We start from the raw sequence: 15,464 nt of genomic DNA, 5'->3' as shown, positions 1-15,464 counted from the left end.
GGCCAGTTTAGTTACTGGGGCTGGTTTTGCAGTGGTGCTGCAATATCAGCCCCCAGTAATAAAAGCAGAAGTACTTCACACTTGCACACCCTGACCGGTGTGTATGGTCCAACAAAATTGCTAAGGTTGATTTGGGTTAACAGTCTAGCCCTATCTAGAGGGTTGAGCTCAGGTTGATTTTGTGACTTTGATAGCTCACCCTGACAAGGGTTGTGATTATTCTTTGAAGTGGACAGTTGTCCACTACTAATAATAATTCAGTTCCTAACACTGTGCATCCTCTGCTTAGGCTATGACTTCAAGATGGTCCACAATCATTTCTTTTTTCACTTCAGTCTTTCTGGCCAGGACTATTGTGACATGCTCTATAGAAATAACAAAATCCATGAAAGTCCTGGAGGACTAGTAGCACTGGTAGGGTCTTAGGAACATTACAACAAGATGACAAACCTGATGACGGTGGGATAGAGCTCACTGGTGTAAAGGAATACACAGCTGAAGGAGGAGGCCAGGCATCCCTTCCCCAGGACCGCAAATGATGTGCGCAGTGTCTGCATTTCTAAAAAAAGACATGAGAGAGATTTCATGAGAGTAAGATACAAGTAAGCATTCAATGATCTTTCTAGAAGCCTCACACAAGTCATTGGCACTTGTATTTACATTATTTGTTATATAGGTCAGCAATACCAGACATTGTCTCTCACACACAGTGCTTTAAGTGGGATGAAAGTTTTTGGAGATCTCGATAAGGGGTGCGTCCAGAGGAATGTAACTATGAGAACCTATTATCAATTGAAACTGAATGTGATTGACAGTGGTGGTGGAACAATGCTTTAAGTGGGGTCTTTTCCAGTAATGTCACTCATCTGAAAACATAAGGGATATTTTTGTTTCTTATAAAACACAAAAAAATGTTTCTTGAATAAAACTTTGAAGTCCCTTTTTTTGTTGATTTTCAGTCTACACCCCCAAGTTTTATGGGATGCTGCAGGACCTCACACACCCCTGGTTCAGGTGCCACTGGTGAATGGTGTACTTTCTAGGTTCCTCTATGTAGCTCTCAGCACATGTACAGTTGCAGACATGTATCTGGTGAATATATTTTAAAATGTGTTTTGCTGGCATTAGAGGGAATTGTGTGGTAATCATAAAATTACTGGTTGCAGTAACTCAATTCCCAAGTGTTGGTATTACTACAAAATCTGGCAATATCCAAATTAGCCTCTTTGGGTAAAATAATGGGAGTGTGCAGTTTGCGTTACATTTTATACAAGGAAATGTATTAATTAATATTGACCCTATCTGAATTGCCTGACCCCTGGGAAAGCTGGTTAGAGTGTTCTGTCTCACTGGCATTGATCCCTTCACTCCCACATTTTTGATGAGGCCATTCACACCACAACAGGGATCTTGAAATGGTAATGGGTTCTGGATTTGCTCTAGATGAATATGCAATTTTCATTACTTTGGTGCAGTCTGCTTAAAGGAATATCAGAGTGTGGCAGCCATCCAGCGGTGGCTCCTCCGCAATGGTGGAGGAGTGTCACCCGACTGCCTGGTTCAGAGCCAGGAAATGAAAAATAAAACAATGTTCTACCATCGTTTGATTTTTCATTGCTGGCTTTGAGCCAGCGCAGTAGGGAGAGGTGAGACCAAGGCATGGGAGGGGGAAGAGGAGTTTTATGTGCACTCCACAAGTGTGAATCTATGTTTTGACCGGCGTCTCAGGCTGATCAAAACACACTTAGGTTTCTCCCTACCCGGCTGCATTGAGCAGCTGGGCTGGAGAAACCCCACAGACTCCGTGAACTGAGTGCCTTCTCAGCCCGCTCAGGCCAATCCCTGCGCTGCTCTGCAGCATGGTTATTGGATGGGAGTCTGTCCCAGGGGCTACTGAGACAAGGAAGAGGAGAGGAGGTGTGACGCAGGAGGGGGCCGGCGGCTAGCGGCTTTATGTAAGTTCTTTTTTGTATTCATATATTATTAATAATCCTCCAGTGCAACGCGACCCCTTATGCGTTCCCTCCACCCGCTGGACCACCATTATATTGCTGCTGCTGCCACTGCAGCCATCTTGTCACAAAGACAATACAAAGCAAACACACTTTGTGTGAATCAAAATGAGGCAGCTATGCATGTTTCTACATTTACATGACTTCATTGCACCTCTGACCATGTTCCTGCATCATCCCGTCCCCTCCACTTGGTCTGACTATATAATTCCCATCTAACTGCTCAGTGATGCTTACTTCCCACGAGACTGAGCTTAGGAAAGTGCTTTTGTAACATGAGGCTGGATCACAGCTAAAACCGATTTTAGGCCAGACCTAAAAACACCTCAGGAAATAAGAGAAGGAAAGCTGCATGTTTAAAACTCTAAGCTCGTTTTCAATCCCCGGTTGAGATTCCTTTGTTTAAGACTCGCTTTCAATCAGAAGAGTTGTTCACACTGCACATTATTAGAATGATATTGCTAGGTTCCATGGTGAACAGTAATTTGTGTATTTTAAATTTGCAATATATTGAGTAAGTTCAGTAGAGTGACATTAAATTCACTGTGTTTTTAATCTTTGTATGCCAAACAATATTGTAAGTTGTAGGTTGAAAATATTCAGTTGCGTTTTGTAATATTGTCTATGAAATAATATTTTATAATTGTTTTGGCATTTTTTTGCACTATTGCTAAGCACAATAAACTGAATTAAGTGCCTAGCAGCTTCCTGCTTCTTGTCTGGGTTTCATAACTAGGGCCTGGACTAAGACGTCGTCGGCTGCCTTTGTACTGAATTCCTTTTTCTGTGCATCTCACTTTGAAAATTCCTCCTCTTTTAGCCCCAAGGTCTTGCATTATCTGTAAGAGAGTTGTCTTTCTTCTGAGTATTAGGGATGGCTGGATTTGTGTTTTTAGTTCGTCCTTGAAGTTTAGCGAAGTTGGCAACCTAACCACTTTGGGCAAGAGAAAGTTTCCCCAAAACAAGCTTTTGCAAGATACGTTTCTCATAAGAAGTTATTCTTTGCAACAGAATTCTGAATACTCAAAGTGGTGCTTTTGTAGAGTCAGTCTCATCACAACACTCTTTTTGGGGTATATGACAAGGTCAGGTGAGCCTGCTAGGTCCAGTAACAGAGATTACTGGATTAGAGCAAAGTTACAGAAGAGTTGTGTTCACCCAGAGACTCCACCAACCGAATGCAGGTGGAGACTACAGGTGAAATATTTGGTAAATATCAGAAACTGTTGTCTAAAATGGGGCATATTTCTGATTCATAGAGTAATTCCCCATATCAATGGTGATCTTCTAGGTTCAAGATGTAATGTCCGACAACTTCTCTCCCCTCATAAATACCAATGCCCCAGTAAGCAGAACTCCAAGGGACTGAGTAACTAGGCATCACTCCAGACAACTTGAAATTAGCTCAAGAGTGGAAGCTGGTTTGCTCTGCTTTAAAGTTTTCTAAGAGTGAAGATTTAGTTTTTGTAAAATCTTCACAAAGTTAGGGAGGAAAAACCTTTGCAGTGTCTTATTCTTTATCTCCAGGTCCCATTGTCTGGATTCACAAGACTAGTTATGCACAGTAACGGGACCATTCTCTGAATACCGGATTTCTCATAATTTGCTTCCTTCCAGTTCTCCTTGTCCATCGGGAAATCCAATCGCTCAAATATTTGTCACCTCCGACTGGTTCTCTAGGAACTCATTCATTTAGGGTGCATCTTGCAACTTTAGTTCTACCCAGCAAATTAGACTATGGCAGCCCACTGTCATTCACTTTAGTTGTCCAGTATTTTATCTCTCCTTCCAGTGAAGTCACTTTGCTTTCCGTGCAGACCAACTGATTTAAAGGCTTTTTTAATAGTTAATTCTAGATTTTCTGCAACTTGAGCAGTTGTACAAAGTGGAATCCAACTCCACACAATTATAAGTGGGCTGGTGTTCTTGCACTCTGATTTTCCTGGTGCCAGAACTGGTTGTATGTGATATCATTGAAAAAATGATTTAATGGAATGCCATTACTGAAAAAATATTTAATCTAAACGGTCTAATGGAAATGTTCAAGATGAATAGCATTTACCATTTCATAGAAACCAATACATCGAATGTCTTTGTTTCAAAATTGGCTTCTGCATACTTATTTTTAAGGTGTAAATAAAACTGTTGCAGGTCTTATTTTCAAAAACATTTTTGTCAAATGTATTTATTTCAATCCCTTAAATCAGTGGACAATATTTCGTGTTTATATCTTTTACATCTTGAAATAATGACTTTGGATGCTTTTAATTTGTTGAACTTTCACCACGCCTAAACACCTTCCATCTCTGAACCATACACATGCCTCCCAACACATAAACTACACCCCTCCCTGGTCCCTAAATTACACTGATCCCTGAATCCTAAATGCCCTTTCTATCCCTAACTTTCACCCATCCCTGATCCCTAAAAAACCCTCACCACACCTAAACTCCACCCATCTCTGACTCCGAAATTTCTCCCATTCCTGGACCCTTAAAATCCTTTCTACTCCTAATCTCTACCCACCTCTACAAATCCCTTAACCTAAAGCACCCTCACTACCACTAAACTCGACCCTAAAAACCTCAACACACTTCCGCACCAATTATACCTGAAGCCTAAAAACCCTCCCCATCCCTAAACTCCAGTCATCTGTGAACCCCAAAAAAACAAAAGCCTCTCATGGACACTAAACATCACCCATCCCTGAACCCAAAAACCCTCAGTACCACTAATCTTCACTCAAAGGTTTGACTTGGATTTTCTCTTAGAATGATCTTTCCTTCACAATGTCTTTAAAATTGGGTTTCCATGATTTAGAACCTCCAATATAGTTTCTCAGTTTCTCAGTTTTCATTTTTCCATTAATTACACGCATCAGCCAGAACTACATACTTGATTGAATCCATCAGGTGAATTTCCCTTAAAAACGCTGCCTGGCAGCAAAGTAACCTTCTTTAGCCCCCACATGACCATAGGCCAAGGCAAATTTCTCAGTTTCCCTCCCCAACAGCCCTCATCCCCTGTCAAGTTCAAGTTTAATTTACGTTTATTTGGACCATTGGTACTCAAACATTACATATAATAAAATACATCTAAAATTACATAATCTTAAATACACTAAACACATCTTAAAATACGATACAATTAATACACCCTCCATTAATTAATTAAATCTGGGTGGGTTAAAAACTCATTTGAAACCGTTAAGAAGAAGTGCCTTCACTCTTTGCATGTACTTCCCAATAGCAACAGCAATATTTAAGTGGCTCATTTCCGTCACCAAAATTACAGCCTGGGCCCTAGACTTAATCTCATATTTACAAAAAATCGGTCTTAAAAACATGATTCGAATATCTCGAAACTTCTGGCAATCTATTAAAATATGTAACAAATCACATGAAGAGCCCAAAGTGCAGGTACATCTTCCCATTTTATCAATCATTAAGCTTTTTACCACATTATTTACATAACACGGGTTTACCCCAATTCTTGTCCTTAGAACCTCTCTTCTCAACCAACAATAGGGTATTCTGTCAACATAGGGAAAGCAGTTTTCATTTCTCCGTGCCACAGTCATAAAGTGTACTGAAGTTTTATTCGCAAGGTACTTTTGATCCTGTGCCTGCGATAATTCATTTCCCAATGCCCTTAGAACCTTCTTATCACAATTAATCATGTGAGTAATGGGACATATTACAACCTTCATCGTGCTACACAACTTTGTCATGATAGCTCCTGTCTCTTTTGCCCTTCCTAAATCACTATTCCGAATTTCATTTTTACACCATTGAGATATTTTGGTGTTCTCATCTACTCCTAGGCGTTGCCAAAAACGAAGAAGGACCATACTGGCTAAGATGCCCCAAGCAGTCAGTCCTAGTTCAAGTCTTATGGCCTGTACCATTGCCGACGAGGGGAGTGAGAATCGATTTTTTAGATTTTTACCTTCCTCGACATCCCAACCCTTTTTGCCACTCAAGCATAAAAGTTCCGCACCATACAGAAACTGCGGAGGTACCATGGCAGAGTAGGCTTTTAACACTGGTCTATCTGACATTGCACCATAGGTTTTGTTAAACAATTTCAGTCCACTAATCGATGCTGATGTTCTTAATTTTAATGCATCTAGATGGGTATACCATTTCAAATTTCTTTCAATCCACATTCCTAAATACCTGTATTCTGTGACGGTTTCTACTTTCTCAGACCCCAAATGCCATGCAACCCCAACTTTCCTCCGACCAAAGCTCAGGGCTTTAGTCTTATCCATGTTGACCACCAGGTTTTTTTGGAGCAATAATCATGAAATATATTTAGTTTCCTTTGTAGGCCATATTTTGGGATAGAAATAACGTTGTGGCAGCCATTTCAGTACTGGTTTGGCTTAATAAAGGAGCACATAACGCGGAGGACATGGTTTATGGCATATTTACGTCGATGGAAGTAATTTTAAAACATGCAAGTGTGGCAATGCCTGGAGTCTTGGCATAATCTACATCTGTTACTGAAAATAAGTCTAACATTATTTAATATTATTACATTTTTATTTTTGGAGAATATTTAAGCATAATAAAAAAAAAACAATAACAACAAATGAATTTATTCTCCATTCATTAGTGGTGATTAAATAATCACAACAATTTTATTTTACGTTTTATTATTGTTATTTAATCCATTTCCAATGGAAAAACGTTCTACTCATGCACCTTTCTTGGCTTCAACTGGTGAACCTATTCTAGAATGGAAAAGATGGAAAGAAGGTTTTCAAGCCTATATTGAAGCAATTGGTGGTGATGACTATACAGATAAACGCAAATTAGCAATATTGAAACATTGTTTAGGTGCAGAGGGAAGACACGTTTTCAGCCATTTACCTCCTAGTGGTAATAAAGTATCATCATCTGAAGTTGAGGTGGATGTTTATGAAGAAGCCATCAAACAATTGGATAAGCAATACATAAAAAAAGTTAATGAGGTGGTCTCTCGTCACAAGTTTCTTAGTAGGGGTCAATTGCCTAATGAATCTATAGATTCTTTTATGAACGATTTAAGAATTTTAGCGTCAAAGTGCAAGTATTCAACTTTTCATGACCAGATGTTGCGCGATCAAATGGTGCTTAAAGTTGCGGATGTCAACCTTCAAGGGAAGCTGATTGATACAGAAGATCTAACCTTAGACAAAGCCTTAGACATTGCTCATCGCTTTGAGGATGTGAAAATTGGATTAAAGGAGCTTGCTGAACAAAAGATATCTGAAGTTAATGCTGTCAAAAAAACTAACTATGAAGAAAATGTTTCCAACAAAATGAAAAACAAGAGTCAACAATATCAAGATAAAAAGGAATATATATGTTTTAAATGTGGTATTCCTGGTCATTTAGCAAATGACAGGAAGTGCCCTGCTATCGGGCAAGTATGCAGATATTGTAGATTAAAAGGACACTTTAAAAGAATGTGCAGGAATAAGAACTAATTCAAGAATAAGAGTTTTGATCGCAAAGGTCAAAATGATGAAAATGTAAAAGAAGTTAAGAGTGACATTGATGATGATGAATTTCTTTTAGCGGTGTATGAGGTCAATACTTGTGTCAAAGATGCTCCTTATTGTACGGTAGTCATTGGTGGTTAAGATGTGAGTATTATGGCTGATTCTGGCGCAAGACCCACACTCATTGGTGAAGAATGGATAAACGAATTTCCAAATTTGAGTGTATCTCCTCCTGACATATGGTTAGTTGGGTATGGTAGGAAACCCATCGATGTTCTAGGATTTTTCACGACCATCATCAGTTTCAACGGTAAAAATATTTCATCTAAAGTTCATGTAGCAAAAGATGGGTCTTGTCTTTTGGGTTGGCCTCAACAGAGAGATTTATTGATAACTTTAGATCCTAATCACCTGGAGCAGGTACTTGGATATTCAGATTTGATTTTAAATGTTGAATCTGACCCAGCTTCAGAATGGGAAAAGAGATTTCATTCTTAAACAAGATGCCATACCCAGAGTTCATAAGGTAAGAAATGTCCCATTACACTTAAGACAAGCAGTTAAAAGTGAACTCCAAAGTCTGTGCAAATTGGATGTCATTGAAGAGATAGAATCCTTGGAGTGGTTGTCTCTGGTTGTTGTCGCACATAAACCTAATGGTAGGGTGAGATTATGTGTTGACTTAAGAGATCTCAATAACAACGTATGGGTTGACAGGCATCCATTGCCAAATATTAATGAGATGTTCACGAAATTGAAAGGGGCATCAATATTTTCTACCCTAGATTTATCTAATGCATACCACCAGATAGCATTACACGAGGATAGTAAACATCTCACTTCCTTCATCACTTCAGAAGGAGCGTTCAGGTACAAATAAATGCTGTTGGGTTTAATATCAGCATCTTCTGTTTTCCAGAGAGTAATGCATAACTTGTTTAAGGACATTGAAAATGTCCTATATTTTCAGGCCGATATTTAGATTTTCGCATCCAATCCATCAGAACATACAGACATATTACACAAGGTTTTGTGCATTTTGAAAGACAATGGACTTACACTTACTAAAGAAAAATGTAAGTTTGGTGTGTCATCAGTTGATTATTTAGGTCATTCAATAAGTGAGCATGGGATTTCTCCAAAACAAAATCTGATCAGGGCCATTGAATTAGCTCCTGATCCTGAGAATAAGGATCAACTCAGATCTTTTTTGGGGCTTGCCGAATATTATGCGAAGTTTATTCCATTATTTTCAGATAAAACCTTGAACATGAGATTCTTAATGAAAAAAATGTATCATTTTTGTGGGAGGAAAATTGTTAAGGGAATTTAAAGAGTTAAAGAAAAGTATTGCATCTGCACCTGCTTTGGCAACTTTTGACACAGCATATAATTCAATTATCTTTACTGATGCAAGTAATGCTGTTATTGGAGCAGTGTTGATGCAGAATCAAAGAGGTCAATTAGTTACTATTGGGTTTGCATCTAGACCGTTAAGGGGTGCTGAATGTAAATACTCTACTTTGGAAAAAGAAACCCGTGCTTGTTGGTGGGGAATTGAATATTTTCGAAAATATGTTTATGTTACTGTTTTCAAAGTCAGGTCTGTTCATCGACCCTTAGTTGATTTGTTCACTACAAAAGGATGCGGAAAGGCAACTTCAAGAATTGCAAGATGGCAATATAAGTTGCAAGATTTCCATTTTAAGTTGGAGTATATTCCAGGGGTAAGAAATATTCTAGCTGATTCCCTATCGAGATTGCCTGCACCTGATGACAATATGGTAGAGGAAGATAATGACTTGGAAAATGTTGTCTCCATTTGTGAAGTGTCAAAAGGTTGTATTCAAGAGAAAGAATGGAGATTAGCATGTGAAAAGGATACAACACTGAGAGATGTTATTACGTCTGTAAAATCATCATGGCCTCGAAAAGCTGATTTGTCTAAAAATCTGCTTTCTTTCTTTCTGATTGCTCATGAGTTATGTCTAAATGATGGAGTATTATTTAGAGGTTTACAATTGGTTGTGCCTTGTGGGTTACAACAAAATATTTTAGACATGGCTCATAAAGGTCATCCCGGCATGACAAGCATGAAAAGAAGGATTAGGAGCAAGTTTTGGTGGCCAGCTATGGATAAGGCCATTGAACGAAAAGTCAGAGATTGCATGGAATGTTGTTTGAGTGACACATCTCAAAAACACATTTCCTATGAACATTTACCAATATCTAGGCCTAGTCGTGCTTGGCAAAGTGTTTCATTAGATATTGCAGGACCTTTGACTTACATTAGGAATGCAGTGTATGCCATTATTTTGATAGATCAAATGTCTCAATGGCCAGAGGTGAAAATTGTTTCTAATGCGACCTCAAGTGTGGTGATAAAGTTCCTAAATGAGATATTTGAAAGAGAAAGCTTCCCTGAATCTATTACTACTGACAACGGGGCGCAATTTATATCTATCTAAATGAAAGATTTTATGAAATGTCACGGCATTAGGCATAAACGGGTTTCTGTCTATTATCCACAGAGTAATGGAATTGTTGAAAGGTGGATAAGAGTATTTAAAGAAGGTCTACAATTAGCTTTACAAAATGGAAAGGATTGCAAACAAACCATAAGTGAACTTTAGAGGTGTTATAGGAACACTCCTAGGAGCATGGGAGATGTATCTCCTTTTGAAAAAATGAGAGGAAGGAAGAGCATTTCTAATATGAGTCAAACTTGGATGAGAAATTTATTTATTAACAAGGACAATACTAAAGATGGTCGGCAAGATGTTTCTACTCAAGTTAATGTTAATGATTGGGTACGAGTTAAAAAGGCAGATTAGTCAAATCAGGAGAGTCACGCTATTCCGGTCCTACGTGTTGGTAGACAGGTGGTAGAGTTATCTGATGGCAACGTGTGGAGTTTATCTAAGATAATTAAGATTCCTCAGTGGTTGTGGCCAAAAGAAAAAGTTAATGATTCTTGTGTCTCATCGTATTCTAAATCTGCCAATAGTGCAAAAAATTGGAGAAAGTTCACCGTTTCATCAGGTGATATTTCTCATAACCAACGTGTACAAAGAAAACGTCAAAATCCTGTGTGGTATAAGGATTATAAATTTGACAAGTAGAATGATTTGAATATTATGAAATGTTTATTCTGGCATGATGGGTGTTATTCTGTTTTCTTTGTATTTCTCATTTTGCCTCATGTTATTTATGTCAAGGATATTTTCTTGTTTAAATTTGATATTAATTACTATTTGAATTTTCTGTATTTTACTGTTATTTGTGTTTTTAATTATTTTTTTACGAAGGGAAATGTGTGGTGTTGTGCTGTCATTTCTGGAATCAAGAACACTGCGGTGTTCGGGATTCCAGGGATGACAGTTTAGACCCAGGCTCCAGATGTGGACGTGCTTTATCATCTCTGTGAAATAAATCCTACAATTTCACTCACCACTCGTCTGTACCATCTTTATTATCTTACGTATCCTTTTCTAAATCATGCCTGAAAGAGCTCTTTTACAACAAATGTAACTTGGCAAGAAAATCAAAATAAAATCACAGTGACCACATACTTTGCATCACCTACTCTCAGTAGTGGTCAGTCATCCTACATCTCATTTGTAACGAATATCAGCCACCGATTTGTTCTGACTAGATTTAGATTAAAGTATATCCCATAACAGCCACACTGTGCCCATTCCAGGAACAGTACCATGCTTGTGTATCTGCATCACCAAACACAGACAACAGTCATTGTAATTTGTGGTGGTTGTTAGCCGCAGTTGTATTCCTCATTACATACATCATATTTGTACAACTCCCCCGGACACCTTCTTGGGGCCGGGTTCATAAATCATTATCACACATTATCGCAGATTGGATATCACTCAGTGTTATTTGGACATCATATATCAGGGGTCATAAATCATCGGGTATCGTAAATCATTCTGCCGCAACGGCCATTATTTTGTTGTCATAAACCACATCATAAATTAGCAGCCATAAATCATGGTCATAAATCATTGGGATGTCATAAATCATTCTATCACAATCTGTCATCAATTACGCTCTATTACGGTGCTTAACAATCAAAATGCCAAGTGTCCTGATAACTGACCCTAGACAAGCTATGCTAGAACTGTACTCTAAAGTGCTACATGCAAAGGCGCAATGTGCATGTGCTCAGCAATCAGGTGCAAAGTGACCAGATGTTTAAATGTAATCAAGCGACTTTGCTCAGGTCTAATCATGTAAGAGTTTTAAGATTTATGAGCACAAGGACAATCCATTGGAACTCATCTCCAGTCATTTCTCCATGGGCCAACTTCTTCCATTGGACATATATTCCCATATAGGTGTTGCTAAGAGCCTGGTTGAAAATATGTTTTTCAGCACTTATCTTCCAATGGCTGCTTTCAGATATGATTGGCAAGAGGTGGCTTTGTGTGATGTTGCAAGCCCCACTCCTACTATAATAATTCTGATTTGTGTTATGTCAAGTTCTCTTGAGGCACACTTGCCATGCTCCTTTAAAGTTTCCCTTAAATTGTCTATTGTTATGAGTGAGTCTGTTGGGAGTGGCGAAGTCAGGTTTAGTGCAGCCCTGGCACTACCAAGACACTTTGACCAGTTACTTTTTTTGTCTGCAAATATTGCATCCAGTGCACCTTGCAGACTCTGTGTCCACCCTGGTCACCCGGTGATGGAACTTTATTATATCTTTTTTGCACTCACTGTCCATGTTCACCTAGTCAAACTTGAGCTGAATTAATGTGTGCCTAGTGCTTTTAGGAATGTTAAATATCTTTCTATATGTAGCTATGTGACTCCGCGGCAATGGCTCAATGAGCCTGTCGGGAAAAGCGAGATGGCCGTAGTTTATTGTGGGTAGTAGTTTTAACCTTATAACTCTTCGAATCACCTCTGCGAATTGGCTGAGTGATTTATGCCGTAGTTTGGGTGGAGCGTATGTGGGCGTGGCTGCTTTTTCTGCCAATGCGGTGACCTGAGACAAAGGTTTGCCAGTATCTGCTAGCCAAACGGCAAGATAATTATATCTAAAAGTTGTGCCTATCTTTAAAGGGCCCAGTTGCCATTCCAGTTGATGTTTCTTGGTTCTTTGGCTGAAGATCACGACTTTTGGTGGCATTTACATGCAGAGCATTTTTTGAATTGCATGAGTGGAGTATATCTAACCCCCTCTTCTTTGCAATACGAGTTTGATCCAGCAGTACCAGGTCATATGCTAACGGTATGATTGGAAGATTCATCTGGCCTAATTTAGGGGGGAATATGTTACCTTTCAGCAATTCCCCACCTAAGTCTGCTGTACATAAATTGAACAAAGGGGGGGGGGGTGATGACACAGCCCTGCTTGAGCCCTTTATTAGAGTAAATTTTCACAGCAGCATGAGTCTGTGTTATCTTGGTCCGAACACAGGTATCGAATTATAATGCTGTAATTGTCGCCAGTAGTTGCTAGGTATGGCCCATTCCGCAAGTTTTTTCCAGAGGATATTGAAATCAATCTCATCAAATGTTGAACTATAGTCTATAAAGCAAATGCATAGTGGGAGGGTGGTGGATTCAATAGCTTTAGCGCCCAGATAAGCGAGAGCAATCATATCCATTGTAGAGTAGTTTGGCCTGAACCACGTCTGATTATTTTGGTATAATTTTGTTTTCATTAATCCAGGCTTCCAACTCGTGTAGGAGCACTTTTGCAAAGGCCTTACTATCTACATCAAATATAGCTATTAGCCTGTAGTTTTCTGTTTGCGTATTATCCCCTTTTAATGTATTGGATGCCGAATGGAGCCTTTCCATAAGTCCGGGATAGATGACGATGTGAGACATTCATTAAACAGACTGAGCGTGTGGGGTGCCCAAAAAGCCTGCTCTTTCTTGCAAACTCTGCCCGGTAGGCCATTTGGTCTGGGTGCCCCATCTTTTCAAATGCCATTTAAGATACCTAGGGTCTCCATTTCAGATACTACCGCTGGACTATCTTCCAAGCCTCCTAGGGCACTAACCAGCAAATTCCTGATGATAGCCTTTGTTTTATCAGAGGCCACATATAGTTTTTTTTACGTGCGCCTCCCATTAATCTGCCGATATGACGTTCTCCTTGCTGGTAGTTTAGTTTACCAGACCACTGACATATCCCCAAAATTCCTTGGTCTTACTAGGTGGCAGCAAGGTTTAAAAGTGTTTCCATTGCTCCTCTGTTTGTTTTCGTTTTACCTTCCAAGTTATTTTTTCATGTTGTGTCTTGGCCTCTTTCATCTTACTTTCCCTGAGAAAGTTCTTCTCTCTTCTATAATGCTGCTCTGCTTGACAGCACTTCCATTTGCTGTCCTGTACAAATGGCATTATTATTGGCAAAAAGAAGAGTAGCTATAGGTTGGATGGGCACTGTAGGTCCCACTGAGCAAAGATGGGGAAATGCGTGAAAGAATGGGCGATAGCCGAGGAAGTCAGGCCACAGGGCTGTAGGGTAGATGAAAATGCAGAAGAGGATCTGACAACATGGAGGGAGGCTGTAGTGAGTTTGGAGACTGCTGTGGGAGGGTGAGATCCAGAGGACTCCGGATCTAAATAAGGGAGGTCCATGTAAACCTCAGAGAGGACTCAGATATAAGGAAATAGGTACTACTAATATTACTCATACAGAATACAGAGCCTTAAAAACAGGGGATCTCCGGTGTGGCTTCTCTGATAACTGCGTAGGACGGGGTGGTACGGCTACAAAGCTTGTTCTTCTTTCATAAACATTGCGATGTATAACATTATAAATGTAATTTAAAAATTGTGAAATGGAAATAAATATATATAGTCTATAAAAAATATATATTTTTGAAGGTAGGTACTGATTTACCCTCTTTTGTGCCTTTTTGATCAGACGAGTCAAGCTCAAATTTGTTGAGGCAAGCTTCAAGAATTGTTTGAGAGTGCTCCTGTGCGATTTTTCTCTGGTTGGCAGAAGGCTTGTGTGTTAAAGTCTCCAGCCTCTACGCATTGGTACCCGAATCCTCAATGAGAAAGGTTTTTATCAGCTCAGTAATATTCCTCACGTTGGCCATTTTTACACCCCTATGCGGATTACCATACGGGTTTATGACATTGATCGATGTAGGTCTTCTTTCTAGTGCAAGACTATTTACTCTGACTACCAGTACATACCAGGCAGAGTTGTTCCATGCTTGCACTTTCACCTGAAAATCTACCTTCACATAAATTGCAAGGCCACCTGTAGGTCTGTCAAACGAATTTTTCTTGTGCATCAAATGTATGAAACCCTGGAATGTAGACAGGAACGTTTCTTGTAGACTTCATCTGCCGCTAGTTAGTAGGTACTCCATTTTCTTCCTATTCGCCATAAGGAAGGACAAATCTGCCACATTCCAGCTAATTCTCTTTAATGTAGTTCTTAGGGCTTTAGGTTTTTCCCATCTGCTCTAGGAATTCTTCCACTCCTTAGTTAAAAGGGCAACCGGAAGCCAGGGCCAATCAAAATGTTCCAAACAAGTATGGGCTGTGGGCTCCTCAATACCGTGGCTATCTCATGTACCCCTTGTCAAATGACCGATGATATTTTTTTCACAAGAAGAGGATGTTATTTGGTGTGTTCCTCTCAAGATGCTGCTAGCTGCTTTGTGTTGCACTAAGAGATGTTGCCTCTGTGATAGTACGTGGGGATATTTTTCGATTGCTGGCTTGTTGATCAGTATGGCCCATTCTTTAAATTGTTTGACTTCTTTAAGGATGTTTTGAACGTCAATATTGTTGGCCCACTCCGTTAATGTGGATTGTCTTTGGCTGATCCAGTAGAACTTCTCGATGTTCATAGATGTCAGATGCACTGAGGTGATATAAGAGAACAATGGCATGTTATGTAGAAGGCGCATGATGTTGGAACTGTTTAGGATATCCTAAGGCGTTCTTGTCTTAAATTTTACAGT

The 15,464-nt window shown here is 39.4% G+C and overlaps 1 protein-coding gene across 1 annotated transcript in view; it reads right to left on the bottom strand.

The window, feature by feature from the left end:
- LOC144781542 (solute carrier family 22 member 6-A-like) overlaps positions 1-15,464 on the bottom strand; it is a 239,250-nt gene that overhangs the window by 20,653 nt on the left and 203,133 nt on the right. The window contains exon 8 of the mRNA XM_078660447.1: positions 451-559. Coding sequence (XP_078516573.1) covers positions 451-559 — 109 coding nt within the window. The remainder of the gene's footprint in view (positions 1-450; positions 560-15,464) is intronic.

This window comes from Lissotriton helveticus, chromosome 9 (assembly GCF_964261635.1).
Source record: "Lissotriton helveticus chromosome 9, aLisHel1.1, whole genome shotgun sequence".
NCBI lineage: Eukaryota > Metazoa > Chordata > Amphibia > Caudata > Salamandridae > Lissotriton > Lissotriton helveticus.
This window is presented reverse-complemented; position numbering and strand designations above follow the sequence as displayed.